The sequence below is a fragment of the Eutrigla gurnardus genome, assembly GCF_963514095.1.
Source record: "Eutrigla gurnardus genome assembly, chromosome: 16".
NCBI lineage: Eukaryota > Metazoa > Chordata > Actinopteri > Perciformes > Triglidae > Eutrigla > Eutrigla gurnardus.
Window position 1 is genome coordinate 19,155,391 of NC_139927.1, and position 18,345 is coordinate 19,173,735.

The 18,345-nt window shown below is 43.5% G+C and overlaps 1 protein-coding gene across 6 annotated transcripts in view; it reads right to left on the reverse strand.

Annotated features, from left to right (window-relative positions):
- myo6a (myosin VIa) overlaps positions 1 to 18,345 on the reverse strand; it is a 137,126-nt gene that overhangs the window by 65,173 nt on the left and 53,608 nt on the right. For all 6 annotated transcript variants that reach the window (XM_084029910.1, XM_084029909.1, XM_084029908.1 and 3 more), the window contains exons 11-12: positions 17,888 to 18,068; positions 10,976 to 11,120 (exon numbers count right to left, since the gene is read on the reverse strand). In XM_084029910.1, coding sequence (XP_083886036.1) covers positions 10,976 to 11,120; positions 17,888 to 18,068 — 326 coding nt within the window. The remainder of the gene's footprint in view (positions 1 to 10,975; positions 11,121 to 17,887; positions 18,069 to 18,345) is intronic.

Sequence of the window (18,345 nt, forward strand, 5' to 3'; positions counted from 1 at the left end):
GGAATCAGAAGATTGCCAGCTCCTCTGTGTGGTTTAGAGAGGATGAAATGAATGTTTTTAGATGGACATCATTTCAAAGAAGAAGCCCGTCCAACAGTCACTGACAGCTCTGTCCTTCATTCAGATGTCAGCGTGGACAGTTATTACAGCTTATTGGATGAACTCGCCAGCCTCTGTCACCCGTCTACACTTCAATCTGGGGAAAAAAACATGGTGGTTGCAAAAAATCTGTTCTAAGTTTGAGTGTTGTTGCTGAATCATGCATCCTACTGATCTCCTGCAGGCTATATCAACACACACGATATTACATTTTGAGCCTATGCAGACGGTTACTGCATTAGTCGATCTATAAAATTCACATAAGAACATGTTCTTTCCATCGTCAGCTGGAAAAGTGACCCATTTGCCTTAAAACACATCCAGCATTGTGTTTGAAAATTAAGGCTCCACGATAAAACTCTGAGTTTGATTGTGCAGCTTCCCTTCAGTCCCCCTCCTCCCTGAAGGGGATGAGAATGTTGGAAGACATTCTTTCCTCCATCCCTTCAACCATCTGCCATAGACAGAAAGTCTGCCGCCTCCTTGTGCAAAGACGCTCTTTTGCTTCCTCACTCAAAAAGGTTTTTCTTTTTGGCTTTGGTAGAGAGAATAAACAAGTTGGAAGTGATGTTTCCCCGATCAGCTTTTCATTTCTTGCACCATCTGCCACCAGCTGAAAGCCTCAAAGCTCTGTTTGCTCTGGAAGAACAGTGACCTCCTCGGCACCGAAAGCAGATCTTCCACATCCGACCTGCTGGATCTCGACATTAAACGCTGGGTGGAGAATTTCAGCATGAGCTTCCCAACTGTTGTGGCACAAACGCACTCAAGCTCCATCTATCAGCAACCCAACATCCAGAGGTGATGGAGGATTTATTTTGGCTTCTACTTGCAGAGCAGAAGCTGCAACAGGCTGACAGTCCTCCCAGTGATGCTTTTGTTTGTTTTGCCCAATCATAGCAAATGATTGTGATGGTGACGTACAGATGTCGAGCATTTAATGTTGGAGAAGAAGGAATAAATGCAGTCACAGAGGGGTGCAGGGATCTGTCAGACACATGTCTGCTTATATAGAGAGAGCGTAACTGACAGACCGGACGCCGTCAGCTGACACTCGGAGAGATGGACAAAGACAGGAAGCAGCTTTTAATTCTCCTCTCTCTCCACAGATGAAAGAGGAGAAGCAAACATTAGCGTGGGAGGGTTTTGAAAGTGAGGCGAGTGGCTTGGCATTCAGATGGCGTCTGCTGAGGCTGAGCTGCCAGCAAAACAAGCACAGGCTTTAAAGCGTCGCGGTTCAGGCTGAATGTAGACCGAGACTTGGCTCATCCGTCTTTACATTTCTATATCCCACTGTTTGTCTGTGGCATCTGACTATGTCAACCAACCAACCAGGCAAAGAAGACGTATTTATATCAAATATTTACAGGTGAAATTAGTGAAGAGTGCTGGGTGAAATATCACCAGTACTTATACCAGTACCCTTAAAGTGATGCTGTCACCAACAGAGTACTTCACTTGTGTGTTGCTGGGCAGCTCATCTCCTTCACACTGGACAGTGTTACCACTGATAACGCCATCCCGACTCACGGTTGCAGGGGTGTGTATTCACCCTCTGGCTACAACTGTTAGCAGTGTCAGCACTGTTGCCGGTGTTAACACAGTTAGCTGCTAGCCACCGGTCTGGTTAGTTTGCGGTGGTCTCTTCTTCTCTACAGTACATCCGGAGCTGACAAAAGTACAGCATTTACCTCTGAGATGTAGAAAAAAAACTCACGTACAAGTACTTATAACTTATACTTTATAGAATAGTATAAGCTATTACTCTGTTGTGGGTATTATATTCTCATCACTGCCTGGTGGTACGTGGTTGTGTCTCTCCATCATCTTCATCACTCGGGGGATGAAGCTATTAGCTGCACCGTTTAATACCTGAAACTCTCCCTTGGTGTTGAGCCCAGAGCAGTAAGACATGGTGTAACGCTCAGCCCAACTCCCCTTCATCTGCAACGCTTCACGGGTTCACATTCATCTTGTGAGTGGTCCAAGCTGCCCGTCTGGTTGCAGACACTCAATTTACTGCCCTTGACTTTGTGGTCGTCTTTCTTTGAAGGCGAGTCACGCTGGCGTCCACCAACTTAATCCTTTCACAAAAGTCGTTGTTCGGATTCTCTTCCTGATCCCTCAATTACATTAAGACACTGAACAACATCAGTAGGAATTAGGGATGGTGATTTGACCGACGGCTCTCGCTAACTGTTGACCGACAGGATTAATGCTGTGCACAGAGGCCCTTTGAGCCCGTGCATTATCAGGTCTATAAAGATATGAATGAATAAGCAGACTTTTGTTTATGTGCCAACGTATAAAATGAAAGACCTGGCGTCGTTGGAACGGTCTATCAATCTCCCCTGCTGGTGTAGCGGGAACCATCCAGCAGTGACACATGCAACCTTTAGACTCAACTAGCAGCTATCCATCTATAATAACTCATAGTAAATCATATTCATGCATCATTAATAATGAGAGGGAATGCATAGCCTCTTATTAAACAAACAAAGAGCAACTAAATGTGCAAGATCACCATGGCAAGCATCAAAGCCCCAAGGTATTCAGGTCAGCCTTACTCTGCCTGACTCGTTGATCCTTGACCATGACTCTGAAATATCAGTAGTCTAACAGTGTTGTGTTGAGAAATCCATGACTAAAGGTCCAGGCGGATTTGTTTCGATTTAGAAGATTCTCCAATAGCTGAGGGGGTCCGAACAAATCCGTACTGGTTTTGCAGTAAAATATCCTTGTAACTGTTGAATCCTTCAAGAAGGCAAACATATTTGCTGGAAGGAACAGAGCTGAGCGGTTCCACATGGTTGCTCAGTCAGTATTTTTTTTTTTCATTTGAAAGAAAAGGTCTTAAAATGTCGAGGGCAGGCCTTCCAATGGGGGCCAACGCCGGCCCGCATAACATGCTTGACCGGCCCACTGATCAGTTCGGTTTACAAATAAATACAATTAAAAACCAGAAGGGAAACACATCTTGTAAATAACAGATATTTTTCCACAATAAATCCTTCATTTTCCAATTAACCAATAAAAGACACAAAAGGAATCATTGCCACCTTCGTTCACAAGATGATGCGTCGTTAAGGACATTGAGCAATAAACAAATGAATCCAGGTAAACAAAACACACACCATATGTGGTCTGTCATACCAATTTTCCTATTTAATTTAAGGCAGCACATTTAAATTAGGCGTCACACAGACGAGGATAATGTTTGTACACAAGCTCTGCAGCCAAACCAGCTGTTTTAATCCCTCCTGGACAGCGGACGTGTCCTATTTAACTAAAACATACAGACAAATATCTTTACACACAAACAGCCACATTTCCATCCTCACAGTTCCTCTCATCAGGAGAAATTGTGCTTTCATTCACCTCCCCTCTCTAAATACAGTCATTGAATAATATTAGAGGAGGATGTTTTCCATCAGCATCATTTGTGAACCATTTCTAGTTGCAGCAAACTATAAAGGTCACCTTCAGCGAGAGAGCTTGTAAACAGGAATCCTAATGTTTAACATTCAACTGGTTTGTTCTCATTTCCACATGGGACGTTTGATTCAGTAGAAACCCTTTTACAGCCGACATCATCATAAATATGCATCATGTTGTCAACAGTGTGGTTTTGTCTCAGCCATCCAGACGAGTCGGCAAGATTCAAACATCTTGTTAACGGCTTGAAAACGCCGTCGTGGGAATCTATATTCCAACAGCGAATCTACAGGATCACGACTGTTTCAGAGCAACAGGTGTTTCAGTTTAACGAGTGACCGTGTTAACTGTTGACTTCCAGCTGGATGCATCCATCATTGCTCATAATGAAAGGTTGGCGTAGATAACAAACACAGATGTATTCAAATAGACGGAAGGCTTTTACGAGGACACCTACATGTTCTGTTGGTGTTTTCAACATCTGCCGTCGCCACGAGCAACCACGAACACACTCAGCTGAGAGTCACCAGTTACATTAGAACTCGGTAAAGTCAAAGCTCCGAGTCAATTTCCTATTTTGTATGTTTGCTGGTGTAACGTGACATCATAGGTTTCTCCAACAAATACAATGTCCGAATACGTGGCCACTAAATATTGGTCCACTTGCGAATTTATTCTTCCAACTCACGACTAGCACACAGATGTGGAAGGTCAGTTAGGTTGCTTTGGTGGTTAATTTTCCTACAGGCTGTTGAAGAGCTATCGCTGTCAACGAATTGATTTGTTCCAAAAATGTGAAAGGAAAGTACAGCTCACATCAAGATGTTTGGCTCAAAATGAGCACGAAAGCTCGACCACGCCTGCTGCCAGAAACAACTAAGTTCATAAAATTCCAGCTACCAAATACTCAAACCTGGAATCACCACATCAAGCAAACCAAAGTATCCGACCCCACGCTTCCTCTGAACCAACTAGTCGACCAAATCCTCCCAAAGGGTGAACAAATCCAGGCTTCACCAACAAAGCAAACCTGATCCCAAACCTGAGGTAAGTCATAGCAGGAAAAGGTTGTACCTCTTACAGGCAGCAAGGACTGAAGTTACAGAACAGCAGAAAAACAAAAGAAATTATACTAGAAAATAATATATATAATGAGATATAGAAATGGATGGGACCATATGATTGTATTGTGGATCGTGACAAAAAAAGAAGTTGATCTTGGTGAATTTCCATTTTGGGGATAATCATGATTATTGTCACAAACTGATGAAGTTATCTTAAAAAGCTTTGTGTTTTGTTGTGGTTGTTTTTTAAGACATCCAGGAATCATCAGGAAGAACAGATTCACACAACGTTGCATTGTTTTTTATTCATCCATTATTATTTATTTATTTCATGATCTTCTCTAAATAAGCTGTGTTTTATCTGTGATGCATTAAAAACAAGACATTTATGTTGCTTTTGAATAGTGTTGATCATTTCCTATGTATATCGGATTGAATATGTGTGCCTATGTAGGGTGAAATTATGTGTAACCCATGTTATAGTTTTATTTATATACGCTTCTGTTATTGTGCTGATTAATTTCACTTTGTTTTTGAAGCCGTCAGCTGAGGTTGAAATATATTTTGACATAATATTATTTTTTATTTATTTATATTGTGAGAAAAGAACACATAATGAATATGTTGTTTTCTTTTCAATCTCTCGGTACCCGATTCCTCATCTAGACCAGATAAAAGCCACAGATCTTCTCAGAGGTTTCAAATACTCAGATCAGTATCCGTGTCTATATCAAGGTTTTGGAGCCTCAGATTCTAAATGTTCTTCCTGAAGACAAAACTTTTTCTAACATTGAGAATCAAACATCAGTTGTAGCACCAGCAGAGGACAGAAATGTAAACAGCAGTAATATGCAGTCACCTCTACGCACTTTCAGAACAAACTCATTCCAGCATCCTGGTACTTCACCGCGTCCAGATGGCTCACCGCTTTATTAACCGGCACGGCGCCAGGACGTTAATTCTAGATGGGCCAAACTAATTTTAACTGGGCCTTTTAATTAATCAACTAAACGCTCTTCCGCTTCCTCTGACAGTTTCCTACTGTACAAGAAAACATGACTGATGATCCGTGGAAGGAAACTAGCATGCTCTGCATTTGTGCACAAGGAGCAGAAATATCTCGTATGACATGCACGGCGGCGGAAAACTTTACGAAACTATCCATTCAGCCGTTACCTTGTTTCAAAAACGAAACGGTCGATAGCTAACGATTATTTGTAAAAGCAAGCTGAAGAGGGAGAGGTGGAAGCTGACGAGGACGGAGAGACAGCTGATGATCAAAGTGCATGCTGGGAGCGAGCGATTGATTAATACGAGTGCTGGAAGAAGTTCCAGGATATTTTCCCTCGAGTCACGCTGAACTAGTTAGTATTCAAAACACTTCAGACTAGTAACAGGCCTGCACAAGAGTGAGACTGTAAATGTGTGATGACGTCCATAGACTGGATATAAGAAGTGGTCAGAGGTAGGGCTGGGCGATTAATTGAATTTCGATTACGATTACGATTTTGGCTTCCCTCGATCATGAAAACAAGATAATCGTAAAAAAACGATCAATCTGCCGCACGCCGTGTCTTGTATGGTAAATGTAGCGAACCCTTCCATCCCCACCTGTGCACTCCGCTCCGCCCCGCCCCTGCCTGAAAAGTTTCGCTTTCAGCCACGCCGGTGCGTATTGCCAGTAGGTGTTTGGGAAGAAGACGGTAGAAAATGGCAGAAAGGCAGCCTTTGGTCGCGAAGAGAGGGAAAGCAACTTCTGTGGTGTGGAAACACTTCGGTTTCGAGGCGTCTGACCCGGAACAAACAAAGATATTGTGCAAGATATGTCACGCAACCGTGTCTGCCCCTCAAGGGAACACGACCAATTTATTTAATCATTTGAAGTCCACACACCAGTGTTAATTTCGTTAACAAAAACTATGACGAAATATGTTCGTCAAAAGCATTTTTCTATGACTAAGACGAGACGATGACGAGCTAAAAATAGATCCTTGATGATAAAAACTATGACGAGATGTCTGCTTCGTTTTCGTAAACGAGACGGGACGGGACTAAAATGTTTATGGTGTGTTCTACGGACATTAAAAAAAATGCGTTTTTTTCCTCTTAAACTAGAGAAACGGGTCTAAACAACGGAACCCTGCTTGTCCATGTGAGCGATTTATTTCTGACAAAACAAATGCGTAAAGATGTGACTAGATGTCTCCGAGGCGCATTTCTCCGTTTTGTTATGTATATCGATCAGTATTTTCATCCGCCATCTTGCTCGTGACGTATAGAGTCACGTTTATGCATCGGACGCTCGTATTGGCTCCCATAGCGGCTTTTACAGCCAATCGGAAAGCCTGATTTACGTTAGGCCGTGAGTCGTTGTTTGCCCAAACGGGAGACACAGAGGAGTTCAGAGCAGAGCAAATGACGGTCAAAGAGTTATTGAAGTGATAGAGAAAGTTAAATACATAAATGGCACAGAAGAAGCACACTATATATACACACATATTTAGGGCAGGGAGTGGAAAGGACCATTCCTTTCCTTTCCTTTCCATTTTATATAATATATTTTTCTCTTATTTATTTGCATTTTTCTTGTTTTTCAGTTCAAACTTATCGTGTTAAAAGAAATACCAGAGTTCAAAGTTCAATAAATGCTTGTTCTCAAAGCAATGAATAATCGTCTTTAATAATCGTGATTACAATATCAATCAAAATAATCGTGATTATGATTTTTGCCATAATCGAGCAGCCCTAGTCAGAGGCGTTATGATGTCACACTTTTGTTAGTGGACTCCAGGTTTGAAGCCTCGCAGCAGCCTTACTGGATCTGGTTCCCTCTGGCTTCTAGTGTGAAGCTGTTTCATACTTCAAGGTCAACTTCACAGCTAAGTGTTACATTTACATTTAGGTCATTTAGCAGGCACTTTTGTCCAAAGCGACTTACAATAAGTACATTTGTCAAAAGAAGGAAACAAAGAAACCACAACGAATCATTGCCGATAAAGTAAGAGCTAAAAATAGAACAAGTGTTAGGTCCTCATCTGAGTAAACTAGTACTTCAAGAGCAACAGTGCTACGATCAGAGTGCTATAGGTAATGTTTTTTTTTGGGGGGGGGGGTCATGCTATGTAGAGTAGAGGTGAAGTCTGAACAGGTGACTCAGCTGTCCTGACATTAGTCGGGAGTTCGTTCCACCACTGAGGCGCCAGAACAGAGAAGAATCTGGACTTTGCTGAGCGACATTTGTTTGATTTCAGCGATGGTGGTACCAGCCGGCCAGCTGAAGTAGAGGAGCAAAGTGCTTGCTTCGGGGCATGAGGTTTGACCAGTGTTTGAAGGTAGATGGGTGCCGTTCCATTGATGGCCCTGAAGGCCAGTGTCATCGTCTTGAATTGGATGTGTGCTGCAACAGGAAGCCTCCCCCGTGGGGGGTCCCATATGACCCCCCACGGAGGAGGGGGGTCACATGGGAGAATTTGGGTAGATTGAAGATAAGACGTGCTGCAGCGTTCTGGATACGCTGCAATGGTTTAATCACAGAGGCCGGGAGTCCAGCTAGGAGAGAGTTGCAGTAGTCAAGGCGGGAGATGACCAGTGCTTGGACCAGGAGTTGCGTTGCATCCTTTGTGAGGAAGGTCAGAATCCTGCGGATGTTGTAGAGGGCAAATCTGCAGGATCGGGCCACAGCAGTGATGTTGGGGGTGCAGGATAGTTGGTCATCGAGGATTACACCCAGGTTCCTCGCATTTCACGACGGCAATACTGTGATGCCCTCGACAGTGACCGACAGGTCCATGCGAGGGCAGTCTTTCCCTGGGATGAAGAGGAGTTCGGTTTTATTCAGGTTAAGCTTGAGGTGATGTGCAGTTGTCCAGACAGAGATGTCAGCCAGACAGTCCGAGATGCGAGTTGCAATGTGAGTGTCAGAGGTTGGGGGAAAAAAGAGGAACAGCTGGGTGTCATCTGCGTAGCAATGGTAGGAGAATCCATGCGATGTGATAACAGAACCTAGTGATCTGGTGTATAGTGAGAACAGAAGTGGTCCTAATACTGAGCCTTGAGGGACACCCGTGTCCAAAGAACAGGAATTGGACATAGAGCCATTCCATGTGACCTGAAAGGTGCGATTTGTCAGGTATGATGTAAACCAGGCGAGAGCAGAGTCAGTTATGCCAAGTTCAGCCAGAGTGGAGAGGAGGATTTGGTGGTTGACTGTGTCGAATGCAGCAGATAGGTCGAGGAACGGAGGAGTGGGACGAGGCTCTGGCGTCTCGCAGGGACTCGGTTACTGTGAGGAGGACCGTCTCAGTGGAGTGAGCAGAGGTTTTAGAGAGGAATGAAAGAAGAGATACAGGTCTGTAGCTTTGGATGTTTTTTAAGGAGAGGCTTCACGGTAGCTGTCTTAAAAGCCACTGGAATGACACCTGAGGTGAGGGAGGAGTTGATCAGGGTGGTGAGGAATGGCAAGATGTCGTGTGAGATGTCCTGGAGAAGAGAGGAGGGAATCGGGTCAAGGGAGCAGGTGGTGGCACGGTTAGACGATTTCTTCCATTTTCTCTCTGACGCTCGCAACAATGATCTGTTGGTTCGCAGAGGTTCGGACAGCCAGGGAGGGGAGGGAGATGATCGCGCAGGTCGTGGGGGACAGAGAGTGTCCAAAGAAGAGGCGAGTGAGGACATCAGGATGGAGGAGGCTTCCTCAGTAGGTATTAAGGAGAACTGTTCTGAGGATGGTAGCGAGGAGATAACAGTTGAGGAGAGAGCGGAGGTTTGAGGGATTTCAGGTTGCGGCGGCAGGTGACAGTTCGAGGCGTAGAGGGGAGGGATGTGGTGGGCTCCATGGGGAGGGAGAAAGTCACAAAGTGGTGGTCGGACACGGTGAGCGGGGTAACAGAGAGTGCCGAGATGCCACAGGATCTTGTGAAGACAAGGTCAAGTTGGTTCCCAGTGAGTTGGTGGAGAGGGGGAGAGCGTAAGGTCAAATGCGAAGAAGAAGTCAATGAATTCAGATGAGTGTTAAAGTCAGTACCTAACTGCATTGGTAGTGACCTGTCAATCACAAGGAAGCCCCGCCCCTAAAGCATCCTCACATCATGCTGGATTGAAGAAGACTTGAAACTAGAGATTGAGAACATTAACTCATGTTTACTGAGATAATAAATCAAAAGAGAAGTAGGCTCATTTTCTCTTCCATGTAATCAGCCTTCTTTTAACAACCAGAGGAGTCGCCCCCTGATGGTCAGTAGAGAGAATGCAAGTCTAAGGAATTTCAGATTTGGTTTCACTTTTCAGAACCGTTGTCTGTTGTCTTTTACCGTTTTGGAAATACTTTCATTTTGTGTATCTGTATGTTGATTTGAATAATTAATGATGACAGAAACATGCAGATTCACACTGGTGTTGGTCTGCGAGCGTCTTCGTGGACAGTAAGAGGAGGAGGCGAGCCTGCCAACTGCGCCTCCTTTCACTTTACTGTACGCTGTGATGTCAGCCTTTGTGAGTGACTGGTCGTCTCTCTGGACGGCGATTACATGACAAGCAATACATCAACCATCTGCTCTGTCAGCGTGTGTGTGTCAAATTACTCATGCCTACTGCTTTATGCATCCATGTGCATCAGAGCTGCTTCGCTAATACGTGCTTATAATTCAATGTGTAAATGTATGTGTGTAAATTTGAGGGATTGAGTTTTACAGGGAAAAAATGGATCGTCTCATCGAGGGGTCCATCTATCGGCTGATCTGGAGCTTTCAATCGTATCACACAGTCTTCCTCAGCACATAATTTGGTTCATAAAAGTCATGTAACCTATTTTAACAGTTGAATAATTCAAAAAGATCTGATTTATATAAACGTTGTAAAGGTTAGTTCATCTTCATGCGTATTGCACTTTTATGTCTTTGGTTTATTTTAAATCATGACAAGGGAGACACTGACCAGCAAACAACAATAAATATGAAGGATGGGAAGGATACTACCGATACATCAAAACAATAAACACCTGGATCATCAATAAAATCATTAGTAATCGTCATCGTCAATTCTGGTGGTTTCTTTTCCATGGACAGAGATAACAGTGACTGTTTCAGCATCGGTGTGTGTGGGTGGTGGTTTACCTGTCTTGTGGGGACATTATTCTCATCAACACAGTTACATTGTAGGGACTCACCTCTCTTATGGGGACAAAATGTACGCTCCAATACAGTATATTATTACATATATAATATATATAATATAATATGGAAGACTGTCCAGGTGTCCAGGAAAAGTCAACGTAATGTCCCCAGGAATCATGAAAGTGTGACTGTGTGTGTGTGTGTGTGTGTGTGTGTGTGTGTGTGTGTGTGTGTGTGTGTGTGTGTGTGTGTGTGTGTGTGTCTTACTTGATGACTGTTCCTTTGGCGCCCCCTGCTGTTGTGAGCATGACCCTAGAGGTGAGGCTGACTCTCAGGTCCTCCTCCTCCAGACCCAGCAGCTCTGCACAGTGCTCCAGAGCCTGACTCGACTGGTTTCTGATGGCACAGCCACCTGGAAGACACAGAGGAGGGCAGAGATCAGCCCACCACGCCACAGCTGCTGACTGGCAATACAACATCCCTTCAATGTAAATAGGTGGATTTTTATTTTACTGGGCCAGGAAACTCTGATAGGGGATGAGATGTTCACAAGGCTTTGTGGTCAATGCCATGACAACCAATGCAGTGAAATGAATGAATGAATGAATCTTAGTTCCCTCTGGCTAACAGACAATAATGTCTAGGGCTTTTATTGTGAAAGGAGTGGATCTGGTCAGTGATGCCTTTGTCAAGGTTGAAAGGCCGAATAAAGTTTGCACTCATGGCTTCAGACTATGGAGCCTCCATGTTGTTATAAATTATGGTGTATATTTTAATTTGTTCATGAGGCACAACGTGATTGGTTGATGTAGAAATTCCCCTTTTTTTAATGTGTGCAATTCCCGTTCTCCGTTTAAAAAACACTGAGAAATGAGAAAAAACAGAATGTTTACATTATTAATAAACTATTTGACGTACAGTGGAGAAATGAGCTGCAGTCATAGAAACACAGTTGGTCGACTAATTAATAATCAACTAATTTTCATTCCCACAAAGTAGTGAAAAAGCATCATTATGGTATGGGCATCTAATTCAAAGTGTTGTAATCAAACACGTTCATATATATCCAGATATCCATCCCTCAACCGGTGTAATCGGATCGTTAGCGGTCTCACAGCAAGAACGTGTCGTTTCCTTCCTTTCTGGGTGGACGTTGTGTTCCCACTACAGTCTGCTTCCACATTCGATGAGCAGAAAGGTCAAGTAGGCAACAGACCCTGTTCGGAGGTATGAAGTGTCTCTGACCTGATCAGGTCGCCTCTCTGACCTAAAACCTCTCACAACGTACCTGAAAGGATCAAGTGGGTGTGAAATATGAATGAAGTTTTAGATCCCCCACATTTCTGAAACAACAGTACAGAGCGCTCATTATCTATGGAGCCAGTGAGAGTGACACCCACGAGATGTGAGCTGAGCAGGTCTAGGTCCAGGTCCAGAACTCAGTGTGTGGTTTGGCCTTCAGAGGTGCAGCAGTAGCTGAAGGGGACTTAAAGGTGCTGAGAGTTGACGTCACATAATTGATTTACAGCTAATTAAATGCCCAACTGCTGGTTTGTTCATGGCTGCATGTAAATACCGTACAAAAATCATCCAGTCTATGTAAAGTACACGCATTCAGTATTTATCTTTGCAATATGTGCTTTTGTTTACAACTTACAGAACATGTATATAGACATTGTATTTCTTATTTTACCCTCTTATTCATGTTATCCTAGCTTCTACTACTATTTATGTTAAGTACATTATGAGAGATGCCAGTCAAATCCCCTCTAAGTCTTTACATACTTGGCCAAAAGTGGCTGATTGTGATTCTGACTTCCTGTCTGTGGCTCTCAGCTCCAAGCCCACCTGTTTCTACTGAAGACGTCCATCTTTAAAAACTTCTCTCCAACATGTAGTTTCATTCACGTTTGTGTTGTTCTTCAAACTAACAGGAGTAAAAGGTGCATTTGTTGGGGACTATTTTATTACACTTCTGGTGCTCCAGTGAGTGTGTGTATGTGAGAATGATGAGTTTTCTTTCAATGGAGCTGGATGGCTGCGAGGAAGAAGACATATCAGGCTCCGGATAGGTTTTGTATTATTGTTTATGACTACAGATAGTCTTGTTCACTGTCAGTGATGTATTCCTGTGATTTATGTGTTTGTCTGGCTGCAAACTAAATACTGTTTGGGAGGATAATACAGTTAAAGAGGAAGTTGGTTATTTAATGTGACATCTTGTTATTCTGTTTTGTCCAACTGCCCAAAAAACAAATATATTCAATCAAAGACTAAAAATGTGGCCATGGTTGCTGATATACAGCGTTTATTGATCAGGCTTTGTTTCTGAACTAACTGTTAATAAGCTCAATTAACTGCATATTCCTAAACACTAGGATTAGATCTGTGGTGTTTATATCAATAAAGGTTGAGGACCATGAACAGCTTTGATCAATCCTCGTCAGTTTACTTTGAAATAAGTTCTTCTAGTCATGTGACAATATGAAAATGTCATGTCACAATTATCCTGAACAAAAGGATCGTGATTCACTATTATATTGTCTCTCATGCTGACATTTACGAGTAGCCCGATAATGGAGATTCACCACAATCAACTTACAAACAAAAACATTTGGCTTCTTAATAACAGTTCTCCCCTTCATAGTTACATGAAATTTTGTACAGGATTATTTTCACCCATAGATCAATGTACTTAAAGGCTCCTGTAATCCTGATGAATACGAGCTCCTAACCTCTCAGACAGACCACATCACACGCTGCTGAAATTAAGTCCCATAAACCTAAGAGATCAATAACAAATGGTATCATCTAAATACATAATATATATATAAGAATATAATGTAATGCAAATATAATTGAATGCAACCATAATTGAAGGAGGCCACTGTTAATCTTGTGTGCAAAGCATTCAATTGATTCTCCAGTCGTCCATTAGCCCCATTTACTGATATGAACATAAAAACTGGCCCAGAGTGGAACCCACTGTTATCCATTATAAATGAATGGGGGGAAAGAAATGTGTATTTAAAGACGTATTTCAAGGAAATGTCATGCTTCTAAAGATTGTTTTTATAATGTTGACCATTTAGACAATCAGCAGTCTTTTAGAGGGGCAAAAAAATATAATATAAATTATATGTCTGTGATAATGACATTTTCCGTTAAAAATAATTAAAAAAAAGAGCAGGGAAACCAGAACAACAAGAAGCCAAATGGCAAGGAGACGACAGGATGGTCTCATAGTTATAAAAGAGCCTTGATGCTGCTTTGAGCTACAGATTTGGACTCTGGACCGTCGACCAGGAGCCCCGTTCCTCCTCAGAGAGAGAGAGAGGGTGAAGAGAGTACTAAAGAAGCAGTGAGGTCGAGGTGAGGGCTGCTGTAAAGCTCACAGTCAGATCCACAAGTCACCTTCAACCCGGGTCTCTCCAAGACCACCTGATGTAGCCGGTCTACGAGGACATGATCTGCTGGGGAGAGGCTCCTCCCACTGGGGAGAGGCTCCTCCCACACAGAGTAAAAATCTATTATATATGATTATATATTGAGTTCATCATGAAACCGGCAGGCAGACCTCGACTGTAGCTCATTAATCACTAATACTGGATTCGTCATGGACATGAGAATCATGGGAGATTTCCTGTGAACATTCTGCATGCACACATCACACTGCTGATGCTGAAGGGTGGAGGATCCATCCGCTGGATCCTTTGAATCAGGAGAAGAAGGCAGCATTTCCGTGCTGCGAGTCGTTGAAACGGCCTCGTCACAGCCGCCGTGACACATTCGGTGTTTGGCCGATGGATTGGGATGCAGCGCATATATATCGTGCAGCCTGAGCTTCACACGTTTAGTGTGTCATTGTGATCAGGGCGAGACGCGATGCTTCAAAGTGTTCACAAACACATGGGAGGCTCCTACCGCTGTCTGCTTCTCCATCTTGTCTTTCTGATCACGTCTCGTCTTCTTCACTGATTGATTCTCTGCCACAGGTCAGTGTTTCTGATGAGTCCAGACATCAGAGCTGTAATATTTACTGGAAAGGCAGCTTTTCATAGGAGGACTCCGCTCTGTATTATAGGACTTTTCACAGGCTTCTCTTAAACTTATTGGATTTCTGGAGGCTTTTTTTCCAAGCGTAGAAGACAATCTCTTCTGGCCAAATACAAATTAATATTCTTTAAAATCACAGCCTCCAGAGACCACAGCCAAGCCTGCCTCAAACACTGGATGATTGCCTCAGACTCCGACTGAACACTCTCCTCTCACTTGCTGTAAAACACTCTTCATGATCGGCGCCCGCTGTGAGAACCAGTCCATTTAATAGGCGCCCCGCTGCGGCATCCTCTTCTCCCCCGCGGAGGCCGAAAACGACGGGGAGGAACCCAACGCTGAGGAACTTCTCTGCTCCAGTTCAAAGCAACAGTTGATTTTCATGGAAACTGAACCTCCCTGGAGGCTTTCGGTCTGAACCGCTGTGGAAAATGACGCGTGAGATGAGGATGGATCATCAACCGCACACTTGAAATGTGCAGAATGGAATACTTGAACAGATAGCTTGAATAATTACTGTGCGACTCCCTAATTATGTAATTAATGAAAGTAATTCCAAGAGATGTAAGTCATAAGTTGCCTATAATGATTCCTCTGGGTTTTAATTAAAAAAGAAAAGCAAAGGCCGTTGAGGGACACAGACGCCACATTTTTCAACATTCTAAAAGCATTCATCACGAGGCTGCACTGAGCTGAAGGCCGACGGAGGTTGAATATTACAGCGATCAATCAAAGAGCAGAGTCTTGAGGGATGAGATGAAAATGGCAGCAGCCTTTTAGGAGCCAATCTGGTGCCGTTTAGAGACGGATGCGTTGTGATACGGGGCAATCACAGAACTCTGCCGGCTGAAACCCGATGATAAACTCTCCTCCTCGTCGTGGCATCGCTCTCAGAGTTCACTCTCCCCCGGATCAGGTGGGACTACGTTAGCATACTCATATTCTACTGTTGTTCCAAATAGGACAATATTCTGAATTTGATGAGTGAAATCAAATTCTGTTTGGATATTCTTATTGAATGGAGCATTTTTCAGATGAAGAAGAGTGTGACATGTTGTTATTTAGGTTTGAGCAGCATTCTTCAGACATATATTCACAATGCTCTCTCCTGTGTACGTCCAGCTGTGTGTGTTGAACACAAACCTGCTAGACAACAGAAAAGGCTGCAGTCGAGATGCATGGCCACGAGAAGAGGAGGAGAAACACCCCTCCTTTCATCGACAGGTTTCTGGACATGAACAAATATCACAAGGCCAACATCTTCCAGAAAGAGGATGATGAACACGAACACATCAGAGTGTGTTAGTTAGTAGAGTCTCCACCTCGGAACTCTTTATGGCCTCTAACAGAAGGCTCTAATGATGCCTTTAAGGTCCTGTGTCCTGGTCAGAAAGTACAGTTCGAATATTGTGAGTAATATAATATATTACTAACGCCATTTCTGGCATTTTTATGTATGACAAAAAAAATGCTGCATAATTGTTTACAGTTTCTCCATATAATATAATCTTACTAATCTTTAACAAATAACATATTGTTGTTCCCAGCTGTTGTTTGAGCTATGAACACAAACACTAGAACGCCTCCGCAAAGCAGTCATGTTGCAGTTTACATCCATGTCTGAAAATAAATCACTTCATTTGTGTGAAACTGTCATAATAAGGATCTACACTCACCGGCCACTTTATTAGGTACACCTTGCTAGTACCGGGTTGGACCCCCTTTTGCCTTCAGAACTGCCTTAATCCTTCGTGGCATAGATTCAACAAGGTACTGGAAACATTCCTCAGAGTTTGGTCCATATTGACATGATAGCATCACGCAGTTGCTGCAGATTTGTCGGCTGCACATCCATGATGCAATCTCCCGTTCCACCACATCCCAAAGGTGCTCTATTGGATTGAGATCTGGTGACTGTGGAAGCCATTTGAGTACAGTGAACTCATTGTCATGTTCAAGAAACCAGTCTGAGATGATTCACGCTTTATGACATGGCGCGTTATCCTGCTGGAAGTAGCCATCAGAAGATGGGTACACTGTGGTCATAAAGGGATGGACATGGTCAGCAACAATACTCAGGTAGGCTGTGGCGTTGACACGATGCTCAATTGGTACTAATTGGCCCAAAGTGTGCCAAGAAAATATCACCCACACCATTACACCACCACCACCAGCCTGAACCGTTGATACAAGGCAGGATGGATCCATGCTTTCATGTTGTTGACGCCAAATTCTGACCCTACCATCCGAATGTCGCAGCAGAAATCCAGACTCATCAGACCAGGCAACGTTTTTCCAATCTTCTATTGTCCAATTTTGGTGAGCCTGTGCGAATTGTAGCCTCAGTTTCCTGTTCTTAGTGGCACCCGGTGTGGTCTTCTGCTGCTGTAGCCCATCCACCTCAAGGTTCCACGTGTTGTGTTCAGAGATGCTCTTCTGCATACCTTGGAGTGGTTATTTGAGTTACTGTTGCCTTTCTATCAGCTCGAACCAGTCTGGCCATTCTCCTCTGACCTCTGGCATCAACAAGGCATTTGCGCCCACAGAACAGCCGCTCACTGGATATTTTCTCTTTTTCGGACCATTCTCTGTAAACCCTAGAGATGGTTGTACGTGAAAATCCCAGTAGATCAGCAGTTTCTGAAATACTCAGACCAGCCCGTCTGGCACCAACAACCATGCCACAACCATGTCACTTAAATCACCTTTCTTCCCCATTCTGATGCTCGGTTTGAACTGCAGCAGATCGTCGTTGACCATGTCTACATGCCATAATGCATTGAGTTGCTGCCATGTGATTGACTGATTAGAAATTTGCAATAACGAGCAGTTGGACAGGTGTACCTAATAAAGTGGCTGGTGAGTGTACGTTTGTGTTTCGTGAGCTCACAGTGAACTTTTAACCACCAATTACTAATCAGTTCATCCTTCAATCTAGAGGTGGACGTTGGTGCCAAATTTAAAGAAATTTCGTCCGAGCATTCCTGAGATATGAGGACCCTGAATGCTTCAAACGTAATAATAATGATGGTAATGTTAGTTACACTTCTATAACCAGTGTTTCTGTCTGAAATCTCATGTAAATACCCAGCAGGACGTGTGGTTTCCCAGCGTGTCCCTCACCTGATGTGCTTCCAGCCTCCTCAAAGTCGATGTTGCCGAGGTGCAGCACGCCGGCCACCACCCGGAACAGGTCCAGCTTCTCCGTGTCGTCCAGGCCGATCTTCTTCATGGCCACGGACATCCTGTTGAAGTCGCCCTGATCGTCCAGCAGCGGGTCCTTCAGAGGGCCCGACTTCATGTGCTGAGGAACAAGAGCAAAGACAGTTCAACCCGTTTGCATGTATTCACCTCTAATCTTTATTTCTTCATCTCCTACCACACTAGTTCCCTTCTTTCTTTCCTCGGCCTCTCTACCTGTTTGTGCTTCCTGCAGCAGACGGGGGAATCTAAATGATGTTTGTGTTATTCAAGTAGAAAAACACGGCTTTGCTAAAGGACCACTTTTTAAATTATGAGTACATATTAAAAATCAGACAGCCCGTAAGCTTCCAATCGTCCCTGAGAATCGTGATTATTTT